Source organism: Oncorhynchus keta, chromosome 6 (genome assembly GCF_023373465.1).
Source record: "Oncorhynchus keta strain PuntledgeMale-10-30-2019 chromosome 6, Oket_V2, whole genome shotgun sequence".
NCBI lineage: Eukaryota > Metazoa > Chordata > Actinopteri > Salmoniformes > Salmonidae > Oncorhynchus > Oncorhynchus keta.
In genome coordinates, this window is record NC_068426.1 from 12,488,329 (window position 1) to 12,507,853 (window position 19,525).

General features: G+C 41.9%; 2 protein-coding genes across 2 annotated transcripts; one reads left to right on the plus strand and one right to left on the minus strand.

Moving 5' to 3' along the window:
• Nucleotides 1–1,450: 1,450 nt before the first annotated feature.
• Nucleotides 1,451–13,854, plus strand: atg4a (autophagy related 4A, cysteine peptidase). The gene is made up of 13 exons (XM_035771685.1): nt 1,451–1,530; nt 2,428–2,538; nt 2,632–2,703; nt 5,574–5,672; nt 8,937–9,038; nt 9,836–9,908; nt 10,126–10,205; nt 11,441–11,676; nt 11,822–11,900; nt 12,014–12,159; nt 12,443–12,499; nt 12,583–12,694; nt 12,949–13,854. Exons 1-13 carry the CDS (start codon nt 1,521–1,523, stop codon nt 13,011–13,013), a joined length of 1,242 nt encoding a protein of 413 aa, XP_035627578.1. The 5' UTR covers nt 1,451–1,520; the 3' UTR covers nt 13,014–13,854.
• Nucleotides 13,855–14,231: 377 nt separating this feature from the next.
• On the minus strand, nt 14,232–18,845 carry LOC118384960 (insulin receptor substrate 1-like). Its single transcript, XM_035771684.2, has 2 exons — nt 18,535–18,845; nt 14,232–18,441 (listed from the first exon to the last, which is right to left on the minus strand). The coding sequence occupies exon 2, from the start codon at nt 18,423–18,425 to the stop codon at nt 15,450–15,452; it is 2,976 nt and encodes a 991-aa protein (XP_035627577.2). The 5' UTR covers nt 18,426–18,441; nt 18,535–18,845; the 3' UTR covers nt 14,232–15,449.
• Between the last annotated feature and the right edge of the window lie 680 nt (nt 18,846–19,525).

Consider the following 19,525-nt stretch of genomic DNA (forward strand, 5'->3'; position numbering starts at 1 on the left):
GAACAAACCCACAATTGTATATTCTGATTGACACAAACAAATAAAAATAAAATGTTTTTTCCTGATTTACATAAATCTTGGTTACCCTGAAGTACAATTATTTCGTGAAAGTGTGTCATGTCGCCGTTTCATGTCCATGAGAGATTATGATTGACACAAAAACGTTACAGTTTGCTGAATAATACATTGTAGCCACAGAGTGTAACCCCACGCAGAAATATAATAGGCGAATGGTTTACAGGATCAAGACAATGCACATGTATATTTTACGAATGGGGAAGAGATATCTCTAGCAAATTATCCTATAAGAATTATTTATCAGTTCGTGGAAAAATACAAAAACCAGAGTACCATGTAATGTCTGATATCTGGAAACACCAGCTTGGTTTCGTTATGGTTTTGGTTGATGTAGTTTATAATGGTTAATGTTATTTGTCATGGATGACAAACACATTTGAACTACATTACCCAAGAGGTAATCCTGTATGTTTGTATCCTGCCATTTACCACTTATGTGAAGCTAGCCACTATAAGGATTAGCCAGCCACAACGGTGGAATTTGCGTTTCAGCTTCAAAATAAAGTCCCTCATTGAAAGTGACGCAAATGGATACAAATAGTGGAATCATGCCATGTTGGGACTACATTAATGCGAAACAAAGTTGAAATGTTGTTATATAAATTAAACAAAAAACAATAATTAGTTAATTTAACAGAACATTTACAAATCAGCTGAAGTCGCACAGTGGGGCATACTTACAGTGAGCTCCAAGTATTGGGACAGTGACAATGTTGTTGTTGTTTAGGCTCTGTGCACTAGCACTTTGGATGACTTTGAAAAGATAAAAGGACTATGAAGATAAAGTGCAGACTGCCAGCTTTAATTTGAGGGTATTTTCTTCCATATTGGGTGAACCGTTTAGAAATTACAGAACCTTTTGTACATAGTCCCCCCATTTTAGGGGGGCAAAATTATTGGTACAAATTCACTTAGACGTGTATTAAAGTAGTAAAACAAATTTTATTTGGTCCCATTTTCATAGCACGCAATGATTACATCAAGCGTGTGACTACAAACTTGTTGGATGCATTTGCTGTTTGTTTTGGTTGGTTTTCAGATTATTTACAATATAAATGAATGGTAAATACATGTATTGTGTCATTTTGGAGTCACTTTTATTGTAAATAAAAATAGAACATGTTTCTGAACACTTCTACATTAATGTGGACACTACCATTATTAATTAATGAATTGTGAATAATGAGTGCGATTTCTGCTGATTTTGACTTTTGATTGTCAAATTAACTAATTATTGTATTTGGTTGAATCCATATAACAACATTCCAACCTTGTTTAGCATGATCTTGTCCAAATATGGCATGAGTCTAATATTTGTATGCATTTGCATCGCTTTAAATTAGGGACTGTTATTTTGAAGTCTAACCGTAAATTTCACTATTGTGGCTAATCCTTATTGTGGCTAGCTTCAGATAGGTATTTTCACCGATGACAGCCGTAGGATGGAGGCAGGTAATAGCCACTAAAAATACTACTTTATTCACATATTGTGCGCCTTTCACTTAGTCCCTTACATGCATTGACAAATCGTGCTGCCATTGCGCCCAAAATGTAATTTCTAAAGATGTTTGTCGTTAACTGACCATGGCTGATGTACAAGTTTAGCCATTGCATTGTTTCTTTGGTGGCCTATTTCGCTTAATTGTCCACCCGGCGACTTTCATAATATTTTGAAAGCAGGGCATTGTCAGTGGAAAGTACTTCATGCTTTTCTGAAGTGGGATGAGATTTGTTTTTGTCCAGAGTGAGTAAGGATGTTATATAATTTGGTCAAATACAGTATTGTACTGTAGTAGTTCAACCTAGCCAGTAGATCCGACCTGCTTGCTTAGAAATGCACTAGGGTCAGACAGGCTTCCTGTGTAGATTAAGATGCCGGTGCCAGAAATGTCTCAGAAAACATACCTCAATCCAGGAATGAGAATTGCGTTGTACTTAGAATTGTTCCATTAACCCAACTGTTACACTGAAAAGATTGAACGACTACTATTAAACTAGCAGTCGTTTAATCTTCTTGGTTTAAGTTAGATATTGGGACAATTCTGAATACAACGGCACGATTCCTGAGACATTAATCGCACGGCATTCGCGGGTCTTAATGTACACAGGAACCCTGTTTCTGCCCTAGTGCTGCTGTAAAACAGTGGGTTGGATCTGCTGGCTATGTACAACCTACATTATTGTGTGTGTGTGATCTGGCAATTACAAATAATTCAGCGAACCTAAATTGTAATGTCAAATTGCAGCTATCACCGCATATGAAAAAATAGTGTAAAACTTTATTAATTAACTGGTGTATCTCACATGTATGTTTTTTTCATGTCTCCCCTTTTCCATGTCTCGTTTAAGTATTAGCAAAGTATGAAAACCAGATAAACGTGTTTTCGGAGTTCCTTGAAGACTTGCCTGACACAGATGAACCTGTGTGGGTTTTAGGAGAGTGTTACAATGCTAAAACAGGTAGACCTGGCATCTTCTAGCAGTCATATTGTCATTTATATGTGGGGGAAAAACTGAATGAAGGAATGACAGTCTTTCATGTTGTGTTCACAGGAAAGACGGAGCTACTATCAGACGTCCACTCGCGGCTATGGTTTACCTACAGGAAAAAATTCTCTCCCATAGGTGAGTGAAACAGGCAGATGTTATGTAAATCTGTAAAACCAGCTAACAATTCTAGGGAGATGGAGAATGTTTTTGTAATGTTTCCCTAATGTTTGAGTGTCCAGTTTTCTGTGAGTTAGGGGTACATTCTATCTATGTTGGCAACATTCTTCTGAGAACATTTTTATAATGTTTTGGTGTTAAAAGTTAGCAGAACGCTCCCTTAATATCAAGCAGAACTTATCTAGAACATGGTTACGATGTTCTCAGAATATGCAACAATACTGTTCTTGATGTGTTTTATGGGATTTTGAAAGAACATTCCTGTGTCCAGTTTTCTGAGGGTTAGAAGAATATTCCGTCAACGTCCCACAAAACATACACAGAACATGGTTTCATGTTCTTAGAATGTAAGATATTAATGTTCCAGACACGTTTCATGTTCTTAGAATGTAAGATATTAATGTTCTAGACATGTTTCATGTTCTTAGAATGTAAGATATTAATGTTCTAGACACATTTCATGGGAACGTTGCAAGAACATTTCCGTGTATCTGGCATCAGGACGTCGCCTGATGGTCCCAAAGCAACTTTCTCCAAAACTATTTTTCATTACACATCGTGCCTTGTTGGTGTCGCCAAGCCCATCAAGCTCTTGATTGGTGAACCACTGATCCATTCAAAAATATTTTTGTCTGTTGGCAAGGTTAGGGATATTCACACACACACACACACACACACACAGTGCTTTTAACATGGTGTTGTCAACTTGCATATTTTACACACTTTGCCAAACATGATTACGTTGTGTATGTTCATATATATACAATAATAATTATACAAATATTTTATTGATCATAGTGATTCAGGAGTATCATTAAAACAGGTTAATATGCCCCACCAACATTAGACCACTATACAGAATGTAATTGAATTGCTGAAATAAGTAAGTAAAGTCAATGATGAGAATAATCAGATTAACTGACACCAGACACAGACATATGGTGGCGTTCAAATCCCAGTTGAGGACATGTTGAATAATAATTATTGTATAAATGAACATACACAATGTAATCATGTATGCCATATGTACGTTGAAAACACTATGTTAAAAGCACTGTGTGTGAGTATCCCTACCCCTGCCAACAGCGTTACCCATAGCGCAATGACAGAAGTCTATGGATATCTGCTAGTATTGAAAAGCATGGTAGCAGATAACGCAATGACTGGAAGTCTATGGATATCTGCTAGTATTGAAAAGCATGGTAGCAGATAACGCAATGACTGGAAGTCTATGGATATCTGCTAGTATAGCGCAATGACTGGAAGTCTATCGATATCTGCTACCATGCTTTTCAATACTAGCAGATATCCATAGACTTCCAGTCATTGCGCTAATGCTAGTTAGCATTGGTTCAGGAAACTACCTCTAACTTAATTTATACTGGACACAGAGACATAAAAAAAACAGTGTTCATCTGTCTCTGGAGAAGAGACCCTCGGAGTGTGGTGTCAGGAAAATAACCTCACACTCAACATCAACAAAACTAAGGAGATTATTGTGGACTTCAGGAAACAGCAGAGGGAACACCCCCCTATCCACATCGATGGAACAGTAGTGGAGAGGGTAGTAAGTTTTAAGTTCCTCGGCGTACACATCACAGACAAACTGAATTGGTCCACCCACACAGACAGCATCGTGAAGAAGGCGCAGCAGCGCCTCTTCAACCTCAGGAGGCTGAAGAAATTCACAAACTTCTACAGATGCACAAATTCACAAACTTCTACAGATGCACAATCGAGAGATTGTCAAGGACAACAACCACCCGAGCCACTGCCTGTTCACCCCGCTATCATCCAGAAGGCGAGGTCAGTACAGGTGCATCAAAGCTGGGACCGAGAGACTGAAAAACAGCTTCTATCTCAAGGCCATCAGACTGTTAAACAGCCACCACGAACATTGAGTGGCTGCTGCCAACACACTGACTCAACTCCAGCCACTTCAATAATGGGAATTGATGGGAATTGATGTAAAATATATCACTAGCCACTTTAAACAATGATACTTAATATAATGTTTACATACCCTACATTATTCATCTCATATGTATACGTATATACTGTACTCTATATCATCTACTGCATCTTTATGTAATACATGTATCACTAGCCACTTTAACTATGCCACTTTGTTTACATACATATGAGATGTGTAATGTAGTGTATATACTGTACTCGATACCATCTACTGCATCTTGCCTATGCTGCTCTGCACCATCACTCATTCATATATCTTTATGTACATATTCTTTATTCTTTATCCCTTTAGACTTGTGTGTATAGGGTAATCGTTTTGGAATTGTTAGTTAGATTACTCGTTGGTTATTACTGCATTGTCGGAACTAGAAGCACAAGCATTTCGCTACACTCGCATTAACATCTGCTAACCATGTGTATGTGACAAATACATTTGATTTGATTTGAGATGATGAAGGGCCTCGTTGCCAAAATCCCAAAGTATCCATTTAAGGGCGGCAGGTAGCCTAGCGATTAGAGGCAAGCCAGCAACCGGAGGATTGCCAGTTAAAATCCCGGGATTGACAGGAAATATATGTCGGGAAGTGAACTGACATCCAGAGGGCTGCTGGTATCAAATCCTAGATGTTATTGCCTGCCATTGTGCTCTTGAGCTAGGCACTTAACCCCCCATACAACAGCTCCCCGGTTGCCAAGCGCGGTCACCCACAGCCACCCACACCTTTCCAAAACCTCTATATGTACTCTTTTGGAGGAGTTGGGTTAATAGCGGAAGTCAGATTTGGGTTGGATCTTGTGTGCAATTGACCAACAAAGTGCTCTTAATCTTAAGTGTCTATCTTGGTTTGATCCAGGGGGAACAGGCCCCTCTTCAGATGCAGGCTGGGGATGCATGCTACGCTGTGGGCAGATGATCCTTGCACAGGCCCTGGTATGCTCACAGCTGGGACGAGGTGAGGAGGGGACAGGGTCATGCATGGGGTGGGGATGTATGGAACTGCATTAGCAAAGGGGGTGTTTATACAGTGCATTCAGGAAGTATTCAGACCCCTTGACATTTTCCACATTTTGTTACGTTACAGTCTTGTTCTAAAATGGATGAAATTATATATTTTTTCCTTATCAATCTATACACAACTCCCCGTCATGACAAAGTGAAAACTATTTTTTAGAAATGTTTGCAAATGTATTTTTTAAAAACAACAGATGCCTTATTTACATAAGTATTCAGACCCTTTGCTATGAGACTCGAAATTGAGCTCAGGTACATCCTGTTTCCATTGATCATCCTTGAGATGTTTCTACAACTTGATTGGTGTCCACCTGTGGTAAATTCAATTGATTGGACTTGATTTGGAAAGGCACACACCTGTCTATATAAGGTCCCACAGTTGACAGTGCAAGTCAGAGCAAAAACCAAGCCATGGGGTCGAAGGAATTGTCCGTAGACAGGAATGTGTCGAGGCACAGATCTAGGGAAGGGTACCAAAAAATGTCTGCAGTATTGATGATCCCCAACAACACAGTGGCCTCCATCATTCTTAAATGGAAGAAGTTTGGAACCACTAAGACTCTTCCCAGAGCTGCCCCCTGGCCAAACTGAGCAATCTGGGGAGAAGGGCCTTGGTCAGGCAGGTGACCAAGAACCTGATGGTCACTCTGACAGAGCTCCAGAGTTCCTCTGTGGAGATGGGAGAACCTCCCAGAAGGACAACCATCTCTGTAGCATTCCATTAATCAGTAGAGTGGCCAGACGGAAGCCACTCATCAGTAAAAGGTACATGACAGCCCGCTTGGACTTTGCCAAAAGGCACCTGAAGGACTCTGACCATGAGAAACAAGATTTTCTGGTCTGATGAAACCAATATTGAATACTTTGTCCTGAATGCCAAGCGTCACATCTGGAGGAAACCTGGCAGCATCCCTACCGTAAAGCATGGTGGTGGCAGCATCATGCTGTGGGTATGTTTTTCAGCAGCGGGACTGAGAGACTAGTCAGAATCGAGGGAAAGATAAATGGAGCAAAGTACAGAGAGATCCTTGATGAAAACCTGCTCAGGACCTGGGTGAAGGTACACCTTCCAACAGGACATCAACCCTAAGAACACAGCCAACACAATGCAATATTGGCTTTGGGAGAAGTCTCTGAATGTCCTAGAGTGGCCCAGCCAGAGCCCGGACTTGAACCCGATTGAACATCTCTGGAGAGACCTTTAAATTGCGGTGCAGTGACGCTTCCCATCCAACCTGACAGAGCTTGAGAGGATCTGCAGAGAGGAATGGGAGAAACTCCCTGAATACAGGTTTGCCAAGCTTGTTGCGTCATACCCAAGAAGTATCAAGGCTGTAATCGCTGCCAAACGTGCTTTAAGAGAGTACTGAGTAAAGGGTCTGAATACTATTTTCTACATTGTAGAATAATAGTGAAGACATCAAAACTATGAAATAACACATATGGAATCATGTAGTAACCTAAAAAGTGTTAAACAAATTCTTCAAAGTACCCACCATTTGCCTTGATGACAGCTTTACACACTCTTGGCATTCTCTCAACCAGCTTCACCTAGAAAGCTTTTCCAACAGTCTTGAAAGAGTTCCCACATATGCTGAGCACATGTTGGCTGCAATTAACAGGTGTGCCTTGTTAAAAGCTATATTGTGTCATTTCTTTCCTTCTTAATGTGGTTGAGCCAATCAGTTGTGTAGGGTGGGTATACAGAAGATATCCCTATTTTGTAAAAGACCAAGTCCGTTTTATGGCAAGAACAGTTCAAATAAGCAAAGAGAAACGTCAGTCCATTATGACTTTAAGACATGAAGGTTAGTCAATCCGGAGAATTTCAAGAACATTGAAAGTTTCTTCAAGTGTAAAAAAAAAACATCAAGCGCTATGATGAAACTGTCTCTCATGGGGACCGCTACAGGAAAGGAGGACCGAGTTACCTCTGCTATAGAGGATAAGTTCATTACAGTTACCAGCCTCAGAAATTGCAGCCTAAACTAATGCTTCACAGAGTTCAAGTAACAGACACATCTCAACGTCAACTGTTCAGAGGAGACTGCGTGAATCTGACCTTCATGGTCGAATTGCTGCAAAGAAACCACTACTAAAGGATAGTAAAGGACATCACTACTAAAGGACACCAATAATAATAAGAGTCTTCCTTGGGCCAAGAAACACAAGCAATGGACATTAGACTGGTGGAAACCTGTCCTTTGGTCTGAGTCCAAATTTGAGAAGTTTGGTTCCAACCACCGTGTCTTTGTGAGGCCTAGAGTAGGTGAACGGATCTCAGCATGTGTGGTTCCCACCGTGAAGCATGGAGGAGGAGGTGTGATGGTGTGGGGGTGCTTTGCTGGTGACACTGTCTGTGATTTATTTAGAATTCAAGGCACACTTAACCAGCATGGCTACAACAGCATTCTGCAGCGATATGCCATCCCATCTGGTTAGCGCTTGGTGGGGACTATTATTTGTTTTTCAACAGGACAATGACCCAACACACCTCCAGGCTGTGTAAGGGCTATTTGACCAAGAAGGAGAGTGATGGAGCGCTGCATCAGATGACCTTGCCTCCACAATCGCCCAACCTTAACTCAGTTGAGATGGTTTGGGATGAGGTGGACCGCAGAGTGAAGGAAAAGCAGCCAACAAGTCCTCAGCATTTGTGGGAACTCCTTCAAGACGGTTGGAAAAGCATTCCAGGTGAAGGTAGTTGAGAAGAGTGTAAAGCTGTCATCAAGGCAAAGGGAGGCTACTTTGAAGAATCTCAAATATCAAATATATTTTGGTTTGTTAACACGTTTTTGGTTACTACATGATTTCATATGTGTTATTTCATAGTTTTGATGTCTTCATAACTATTCTACAGTGTAGAAAATAGTACAAATAAAGAAAAACCCTTGAATGAGTAGGTGTGTCCAAACTTTTGACTGGTACTGTATGTTAAACCTTTTTTTTGTTTTGTCATTATGGGGTATCGTGTGTAGATGAAAGGGGAATAAACAATTTAATCCATTTTAGAAAATGTATCAAAAACTACATTTGGAAAAAGTCAAGGGGTCTGAATACTTTCCGAATGCACTATATGTGAAGGATTCATCTGGTCATGATATGTGGTCTACGATGTAATCAATTCAACAGTGAGAAAGAGAAAAGGGTTTTATTAGACAGGGTAAAGGAATGACAGTGATTGTGGCCTGTTCTCCTGCTGTAGCCTGGCGTTGGAGGGCAGAGGGAGGACAGCCGGAGAAGTACCATCGTATCCTCCACTGTTTCCTGGATAGGAAAGACAGCTGTTACTCCATACACCAAATGGGTAAGAGAGAGTCCTAGCCTAACCCTGCCTTTACCTTGGTCTGACCACATGTAAAGTACCCTGAATCAGCAGATGAAAGTGTTTTCTATCACATTCCTATCATCTTCTGGATGACTGTCCTCCAAAAGTAAAAATGTGTAACTTGAAGGAAAATCAAATAGCATGATGAATCAATGACCGGCTTGACAGGCTAGAAAGAAGCAGGGATGTAGGCCTGCGGATCAATTTCCAAAGACACAAAAATAGTTTGAATAATAGAATACACAAGGTGCAATTTCAACATTTTTGTTGTGCATCATTAATTTTGTCAGTCACTGACAGCCACACAATTAGTTCATGTCATAACATTTGTTAGCTGGCCCCTGGACTAATTTACCAGGCCCCTGGACTAATTTACCAGGCCCCTGGACTAATTTACCAGGCCCCTGGACTAATTTACCAATCTATCTAAACTTGTGGTAATCTTGGTTGAATTACCAACCTGGGAGCCCCCATTGATTTTGTTTGTCACTCTCACTCAGATATCTTATTAAAAACTGCAAACATTTCTCTCTAACTTATGGTAAAATGTGTAGATTCAGGAAATTAACTCAAACTTTTTCTCTCCGCTGTCAAGAGGGCCGCTAAAATGTTTTGCTCACAAGGTGAGGATATGGGTACGCAGACCCGCGAGCCACTGCAGCCCACCCATGATGAGTTCAGATTTTGTTGTGGCCCCCACCCCCATCAGTTGCCCATCCCTGACTTACACCTTCTGGAGTGAGCTTGGTGTTCATTTTTTGGTTTTCTACTTGCAGCTCAGATGGGAGTTGGTGAAGGAAAGTCTGTAGGAGAGTGGTATGGCCCAAACACAGTTGCACAAGTGCTCAAGTAAGTATTTTATATGCATGTTTTAAGACTGATCTATTTATATCTAATCTCTCGTGGACAGATTCACATGTAAACGGGAAGTGACAATTTTAGAGAATTGTAACTTCTGGGTAACCGAGATTAATTAATTTCAGAACATTTGATTGTCAGATGTTAGTAGTGTGACCTCTAGCACAAATAAGTTTGTGGCATAAATAAACCTACTATCTCTCGTCAGGAAACTTGCGCTATTTGATGACTGGAATTCTCTTGCTGTGTATGTGTCAATGGACAACACCGTGGTGATCGAGGACATCAGTATGTTTTTTTTCCCTCACTTGCTAAATATATACAGAGCATTCGGAAAGTATTCCAACCCCTTGACTTTTCCACATTTTGTTAAGTTACAGCCTTATTCTAAAATGTATTTTAAAAAATGATCCTCAGCAATCTATATACAGTACACTATAATGACAAAGCGAAAACAGGTTTTTAGAAATCTTTGCAAATTTATTTAAGTATTCAGACCCTTTGTATGAAACTCGAAATAGAGCTCAGGTGCATCCTGTTTCTGTTGATCATCCTTGAGATGTTTCTACAACTTGATTAGAGTCCACCTGTGGTAGATTCAATTTAATGGACATGATTTTGAAAGGCACAGACCTGTCTATATGAGGTCCCACAGTTGACCGTGCACATCAGAGCAAAAACCAAGCCATGAGGTCAAAGGAATTTTCCGTAGAGCTCAGAGACTAGATTGTGTTGAGGCACAGATCTGGGGAAAGGTACCCCAAAAAAATCTGCAGCGAAGAAGGTCCCCAAGAACACAGTGGCCTCTATCATTCTTAAATGGAAGAAGTTCGGAAACACCAACTCCCATCTGAGCTGCAAGTAGAAAAACCAAAAAAGGAAAATAGAGAGATCCTTGATGAAAACCTGCTCCAGAGTACTCAGGACCTTAGACTGGGGTGAAGGTTCACCTTCCAACAGGACAATGACCATAAGCACACAAACAAGACAACGCAGGAGTGGCTTTGGGACAAGTCTCTGAATGTCCTTGAGTGGCTCAGCCAGAGCCTGGACTTGAACCTGATCAAACATCTCTGGAGAGACCTGAAGATACCTGTGCTGCAACGCTACCCATGCAACCTGACAGAGCTTGAGAGGTTCTGCAGAGAGGAATGGGAGAAACTCCCCAAATACAGGTGTGCCAAGCTTGAGGCTGTAATCGCTGCCAAAGATGTTTCAACAAAGTATTGAATGAAGGGTCTGAATACCTAATATAAATGTCATATTTTTAATTTTTAAGAGAACTGTTTTTGCTTTGTCATTATGGGGTATTGTGTGTAGATTGAGGGGGGGAAACAATTTTAGCAATTTTAAAATAAGGCTGTAGCCTACAAAATGTAGAAAATGTCAAGGGGTCTGAATACTATCCGAAGGCACTGTATGTATATTTTTGTATTCGTACCTTCTGGGCCTTCTGTATATGAGGACAGTGGTGAAGCTGTGATTCCAAAGACACAAAGGTTTTCTTTCCATGTCCTCTCCAGAGAAGCAGTGTCGCCAGGCAAGCAGTGAGAGCAGATTGCGACCGAGACCCTGTGGCTGGCAGGAACCCTTCACCTCTAGGGAAACGCCAGAACAAGCCTGTTCTCACACGGATGGGCATAGAGCCACGACTTGTCCACATTCCCAGTCCCATTCTGACTGGAGACCCCTACTGCTGGTCATACCACTCCGCATGGGAATAAACCACATCAACCCTGTCTACATCCAGGCCCTCAAGGTACTGGGCCATCAATGCTTTCTGTGATGGGATTGGGGATTTCTCTTATTATTCAATTGATACTAAACTACTATGCAATATTCCTGCATTTACTGTTGCCTTTAAATAGTTATACTGTCCTGACTCCATGTGTTGTCCCATTCAGGAGTGTTTTAAAATGCCACAGTCCTGTGGTGTGCTGGGAGGAAAACCCAATCTGGCCTATTACTTCATCGGATTTGTAGGTGAGTCTAAGAGGAAACTGGAACTGAAGGTTCCCAAATAGGTAGTAACAAAAGGAGATAAACCTGTGAGTTGTCTAGCCAACATGTTCAGCAGGCCTTCTTGTGTTCTCCAGGAGAGGAGCTGATCTACCTGGACCCCCACACCACCCAGTCAGCCGTGGAGGCTGAGGCTGGCAGTGGAGTGGACGACCAGAGCTACCACTGTCTGAGGAGCCCACGCCGCATGAAGATCACCAACCTGGATCCCTCTGTGGCCCTGGTGAGAGCTGTACCCACACACCGACCACCACAAACTGTTATTCCACTGAGCCTCCTATCTCATGGGCCTTGTTTTCATAGTTGAATTTTAAGTGCATGCTGGTGTGTTCTAAAAAGTTGTTCTAATGGGAATTTTGTTTACTGTGGTGATGATTTTGTATACTGTGGTGATGATTTTGTATACTGTGGGGATGATTTTGTTTACTGTGGTGATGATTTTGTATACTGTGGGGATGATTTTGCCACATAATTGCTCATCAAAATCCTGTCTCTCCCCCCCCAAGGGATTTTTTTGTAAGAGTGAAGATGACTTTGACAGTTGGTGTAACCTGGTCCAGCAGGTAAGAGTCATCCACTCAAGTCACAATTGTATGTAGATGAATATTGTCCGGTGGTTGAGACCCATGTTGTTGTCCTTTTTAAGGAGATTCAGATGAAGAGGAACCTGAGGATGTTTGAGCTGGTGGAGAATCACCCGCTCCACTGGCCCCCCTTCGTTCCTCCCACCAAACCAGAGGTCCAGACCACAGGGGCAGGTATGAGCATACCTACCAGACAGATCCACTAATATTACACCAATGACAAGCAATCCTTGCCGCAAATATCAAGCTTCCACTCTCTGGTATTTCCCTATATTGTTTCCAAGTGACAGTATAGGTCTATACATGAAGTGCATTTATTTCTTGAACCTCATTGAAACTCCTATGTAGTGTTTTTAAACTCAACTGACACATGCTAACCAAAATTAAGTGGGTTATGTCAAACTGATTGCTGTTCTCTTTTCGAACAGAGTTCATCGAATCGACCGACAAGCTGTTTGAGTCTGAAGAGGAGTTTGAGATCCTCAACGTGTGACCAGCCTCCCATTCGCTCCCCTCTGCTCATTCCAGTGGATGGTGATTGGGTGGATTACCTTGGCTCCCATGTTCCATACTGTGCTGTAGAAGTGCCTCAGAACAACACCAAGCACAAACTGCTTACCACTTTGCAAAAAAAACACTAACAACCCAGCAAGAGACGATAAAAACTAGGAAAGATCCTAGACAACTCAAGACAGAATTTGTTCTTTTTATTTTTTACATTTTTTAATTATTTATATTTCTTAATTTTTGGTGGGGTAATACTTTTTTTAAACTGCATTGTTTAAGGGCTTGTAAGCGTTTTCACTGTAAGGTCTACCTACACCTGTTGTATTCAGCGCATGTGACAAATAAAATGTGATTTGAAGTCAGGAACATGGTGTATACAGAAAACACAAGCTTGGACTGTCTCATTTTTATGTTGTAACCAGGAAACAAAGCCAGGGACCATGGTTGTCTCTACATGAAACAGGCTTTCTTTGTCTGTGTTAGACTTGTTTAATGAACAAGAGAGACGAAGACCGTTGAGATGCATGAACCGCATTGTACAGTGAGACTACACCTCTGCTGCAGCAGGGAAAGGACCTAGGTGAAGACAGGCACGAGGATATGTCTGAAGAAGCCGTTTCCTCAGCACTACCTCCTGACGCGGGGAGACAGAAATATGCAGACAGTGTTAAAATACAAAACATACAACCAATAACTTGTTTATTAAGAAAAGTGCCTCTGAAATATATTTGTGTTCAATGGTTGGGGAGGGCAAAGGTTTTCCCAAGGTGTGGGATGTGGAACCCTCATGTAAATATGCCTGACAATAAAGATATTTAAACACTTTGCTTAGCCTCAGGGTTGATATTGCCTCTTAACCCTATCTCGTAGAAATGGAATGTGTAGACTAGAGCCTGGAGTGCTCATTAGCAGAACTACCTCCTACTGTGATTAACCTAACCCTCCAGCTTTTTCCGGCTAACCCTTGTCCACCGATTTGATCAGGATCTCTATTTAAATATATATTTTTTTACAGACTAATCTTCCAAAAGTCCTTAATGATGAATTGTACTACGATATTATCCCTGGAACCCCACTATAAGTACTGATGATGGTAGCCTGAGGAAGGAACATTAACTATTACCTCTGTGGTGGAAGTGGCATTATGATGGTTATAATATTACCTGTTGTACAACCAGCTCAGTAAATGAAGACAAGCTGTAGATAACAGCATTCACTTTATTTTAATGGTATAATTACATCCATTAATGGTATAAAAGCATTAAAGGGTGCAATCACCAGGGCCCAGATTCAAAAAATCTTTTAAGACATTTCTAAACTGCCATTTTTTCCTTAACTATAGATTTAAGAAAGTTAAGAAAAGTTGCTATTCCTCAAAAAGGTTATTGGAAAAAAGCTTTAACTATTGTTCTGGAATTGCAGTTATAACATTTTGTTTTTTCTTAAGAGGCTTAAGTTTTTGCGTAATAAATGTTTTGTGAATATGGGCCCAGGGCATGGTAATTAAATACAAAATGCGGCACAATTTTTTAATGTTCATAACCCAAACGTGCTGACTTCCGTCCAGGTACAGAGAAAACGATCCAGTAAATGCCCTGTGAAAAATGTGAAAAGAAAATGCAAACATCCTCTCTTGATTCATGAAAAATACAAATAATTCAGGCCTACACAACAAAAAGTACATTCTTCCAGTTGACAACCAATACATTGCCTGAAGACTCACAACTTTAACTTTACTTCACCAAAAAAATCTGATTTCAATCTTGAACAAACCATACAATTATGAACAAGAAATACTTTTAACAAATGACAACATTTACTTGAACAGTGCAGATAAAACATTTTCTAAGAGAATGACAGTTTGTGCCATTGGTGCTGTCATTCTGTTACTGACCTTAACACTTAACTGTTTGTTCTTCAAGTACATTTGTATAACTTTCTGCGTAAATTGTTAAAAGTAGTCATTGTGCATTGAGTTATATGGTTTGTTCAACTTTGAAATCAATTGATTTGGTTTGGAATACATTTAAAAGTGAAAGATCTGAGTCTCGGCATAATTCCATTTCCCTGGAATTGCCAAAAACAAACTTCTTTGCAAGGGGCTATGAGAACATGTTCTCCAAGTGTAAAAAAAAACAACCTAGTCTGGGTACCAGTCATTTAAGATAACATCCCACTTGTTGTACTCTGTGCCATATGCAAGGGAGTACAAGGTGTGGAACTGGTACCCAGACTAGCAACAACCACCAAAAGTAAAGAAACATGACAGACATTTTTTTATATGAACAATTCTACTGAGTACAAATAACTTGTTTATTTGATCATTATCATCGTATAAACAACAAGGCAGAGTATTCACAATCTGGTTCATTCAATAATGTATCGATTCAAAAGCAGCACTGACACTTTTTAAACTGTCCTCTTACTCACTGTCATCAGTATTGATACACAAGGGGAGACAAGAACACAGCCAACGTCTGGTGGCAGCAGTCTGTCCTGCTGATGTGGGGAGGTCTATGCCAGTGTAGAGTCCGGGTCCAGACCCACTCCCTCTGGGACTGGTACGTGCAGGAAGTGGAGAAGTGACCTCATCGGTAGGCAAAGGGACATCACAGGTGGCACACTGATCATCCCTCAGGTAGAGAGCAATGTAGTTGAGACGATCTGTTGAAATCTGGATAGACTCAGTTTGAGTGGGCAGGTCACTATCTTCAACCCCATGCTGGTCCAAGGACAAACCAGTGACATTCAACACAGGCACATCTGATAGGTTCAGCAGCACATCACTGCTTGGATGAGCAGAGTGACGAGGTGAGCTACAGAGAGGGTTTCTACTGTTCCATTCAACTGCAGAGCAGTGATGAGCTGCAGGATGACACGTGAAGATACAGTCATCATGTTCACAGTTCCTCTGTGAAGGAGGCTGGTTAGAGCTTGGTAGAGAGGAATCGGAGCTGTAGGACTTAAGAGCCCCCGGTGAGCCATGTATATGACCATCCATGTGGCTCCCGAGAGACATGTACATGTATTCATCATACACTAAATGATCAACATCACTGAGGCTGTCCTTTGCTGGTGAACAGCTACGTGGAAGCATCATCATGTAGCCCTGGGGCCCCAGCTGGTCTGAGGGCAACATGGTAGCACTGGGTGTTTGAAGAAGAGTGGGGGTCACATTGTAATCTGAAGGGATGTCATCTGTATAATGAGGACCTGGTCCACAAGTCATTGGCATATAACTTTCCCCCACTGGGAGTTTACTCTGATTATAGATATGGAGGAAGGGGGGCTTGGATGAGAGGTATTTTTCGCATTTTGGAGTGCATGAGGTGGTTTGGTGGTATTGTCTGGAATGTTCAGGCTTAGACGTTTCCACATCACAGCTATCTCCTTGATTAGCCCCGGCCACAGCCGTTACCTGCAAATCCATGGCCACGTAGTCAGTCAAGCTGTTCTCGTCAATGAGTGTGGTGTTAAACAGTGAGTCAGGGGTGTTACTCCTGGACAGCTGAAAGACACATGGGTTGGAGCACAAATCCTCAGCGCAGACAGAGCCTCTGTCGCTGGAAGAACCAAATACTGAAGTGTCAGAGGTCCAGGGGTGTGTATCAGAGCCTCTGTCGCTGGTAGAACCAAAGACTGAAGTGTCAGAGGTCCAGGGGTGTGTATCAGAGCCTCTGTCGCTGGTAGAACCAAAGACAGAAGTGTCAGAGGTCCAGGGGTGTGTATCAGAGCCTCTGTCGCTGGTAGAACCAAAGACTGAAGTGTCAGAGGTCCAGGGGTGTGTATCAGAGCCTCTGTCGCTGGTAGAACCAAAGACTGAAGTGTCAGAGGTCCAGGGGTGTGTATCAGAGCCTCTGTCGCTGGTAGAACCAAATACTGAAGTGTCAGAGGTCCAGGGGTGTGTATCAGAGTCATTGCCACTGCTGCTGGATACACTGATGGTGGTGGAGATGCATGCACAGTGACTGAGGCTCTCTTCAAGGCTTTTACTGATGCAGACATTACGGAGAGCCAAGGTGCCAGTCCCTGGGCTGATCAGTTGGTTCATTGTCCCCTCTTCATAGCTAGAAGTTTGATTGGGGCTGTGGCCTCCATCTCCTTTATCTTTCTGTGGGGACGCTTTGCTCACAACAGTTTCCACCCTTATAGAGCGCTGTAACCCAGTCAGGCTGGGTGGGAGGTTGCCATGGTGTTGACGTCGTGTGGTGACTACGGCACAGGGGTTTGATGGGAATGACTGACTCTTGCTTCGAGGCCTGAAATCAGGGATGGCCCTCAGGGCTCTCATGGCCTCCAGGATTGTCTCATGCATGTTCTGAGCCACCACAGGGTCGCCTGATTCTACCTGCATCCAGATCTCCCCGGGCCCAGTGGAGGACGAGCGGCCCACCTCCATAAAGAAGAAGCTCTCGGAGTGACCACAGCGACGCACATTCATCAGAGGCAGGTTCACAGACGTCATCTCAGAACACATCTTCACCAGGTGAATGGTCTTGGCAGAGAGACACAGCCGGCACACACCTATCAGGTTCTTGGTTTGTCCTAAACCTTTGGGCTTTACAATCACCTGCCACACCTCCTTGAAGATGGCTCCAGGAGAGACGGTCCAGTATCCATCATCCAACTCCTCAGCGTCCTGGTACTCCTTTTTCTCCTGGATCACCAGATCACTCAGAGCCAGGTACCAATCCTCTTGCTCCTCCTCATTCTCCGCTATCATGACAAAGTGCTCATCCTTAGTGTACAGGGCTATCAGGTGCTTGTGTTTAGAATCTACCCTTTTACTAACAGTAAAACATTGATACAGATAAATCACCTTCTTTGGAGAACCCACAGCACTGGGAGATTTACAAACGGATTTCCTTCCATTTCTAAATTTCTTCTCACTATCATAGTACTCCAAACGGCTGGGGCCTGTGTCACTTGGCCCTCTCAAGACAAAAAATCTCTTGTGGCTGTGCTTCATCTTTCTCAGGTATCCAGACTTCCATACATCTCTAGCCTCAACACCAGAGCAAACTGTGGTAGTGACGGCTAAGGCCATGGCAGATGCAGAGGCAGTCGGGTCCTGGGAAACACCACCAGAGTCAGGTACCTCATAGACACAGGATGATGACAAATCTCTCACTGTATTATCTAGAGGGTTCTTCTTATGTAACAGATCGTGGCCATGGCTATAGTACTGCTTATGATGCCTCTTCAACTGGAGAACTTGGAGGGGTGGTGGTGATGCTGCCTCTAGCTGAAGGTGAGCACTGCTGCTGAGGGAAGATGATGGTGGTGGTGATGATGATGATGTTGTTGTTGTTGATGTTGTAACTTTCAGAGCTCGTGAACTGCAGCTATGGGAAACATATCCTAAATCCATACCGCTGCTCTCTGGTGTTTTCGCCATCGTCAAAGCGCCATTCCTGGCAAAACAAAAAACTATTGGTGCTCAGTAACTTAGTTTGTGCATGCTTCATACATGTTTCATGTTTAGATGTTTTACTACATGTCCTTACCTGTTCGGGTAAGCAGCAGGTACTTCGCGAATAAAAACAACACCTGCTGTGCAATTGCAGTGAAAACGAAGAAACCCCTATTTTCTCCTGAAAGTAGGCTGCACTTCGGTAAAACGAAAACAACTCTGTCTGCGTTTCGATTGGGTCCGTGCTATAGGCGATCCTTGGGAAGTCCGTACCCCAAATTGAAGTTGACATTTAAAATGGTATTTAGGTAGGGGTTAAGGTACGGGTTATTGAGTTAAGGTTAGTGTTAGGATTTAGGATATGGACGTCCCGAGGATCCCAAATTGATTGATCAGGCTGTACGGTTTACCAGAACAGTCACAGATCGAGTGATTCCGAACATTTAAAAAAGTGAATTGATCAATTTATTTGACCTCTGGCTTTGACGATAGTTGTGGTATCTTTGAACACTCTATAAAAATATATGCAACGTAAAATATATATTTTTTAACAAAAGTTACCAGCGTGTCAACTCTAGAGGCTCTAGGATGTGTATTTTGCGTTTCATATAATTGACTCGTGGAGGTGATTGGCTATATACCTATTGTTATACATAATCTCTTTATTTCAGTGTTTTGGAGCTATTATTATGATTATTATTAGCTGTTATATAATAGCAATAAGGCCCGAGGGGGTGTGGTATATGACCATATACCAAGGCTCAGGGCTGTTCTTAAGTTTGACGCAACGTGGAGTGCCTTTATACAGCCTTTAGCTGTGGTATATTGGCCATGTACCACAAACCCCTGAGGTGCCTTATTGCTATCATAAACTGGTTACCAACGTTGTTAGAGAAGTAAAAAATAAATGTTTTGTCATACCCATGGTATACAGTCTGATATACCACGGCAGTCAGCCAATCAGCATTAAGGGATTTAATCACCCAGTTTATATTTTGCAACAAATCCGCGTTATAATCTCAAGGGACGTTGCTAGATACCCACGTAGAGTTGACAATATATTCTGTCTCACTCACTGTTGAAAG

Coding starts and splice junctions, on each gene's coding strand:
- LOC118384960 (XM_035771684.2), bottom strand. CDS start 18,425: ATGGCGAAAACACCAGAGAGCAGCGGTATGGATTTAGGATATGTTTCC.
- atg4a (XM_035771685.1), top strand. Junction 9,039..9,835: donor TTACTCCATACACCAAATGG/GTAAGAGAGAGT, acceptor TTCTACTTGCAG/CTCAGATGGGAGTTGGTGAA. Junction 9,909..10,125: donor ACAGTTGCACAAGTGCTCAA/GTAAGTATTTTA, acceptor ATCTCTCGTCAG/GAAACTTGCGCTATTTGATG.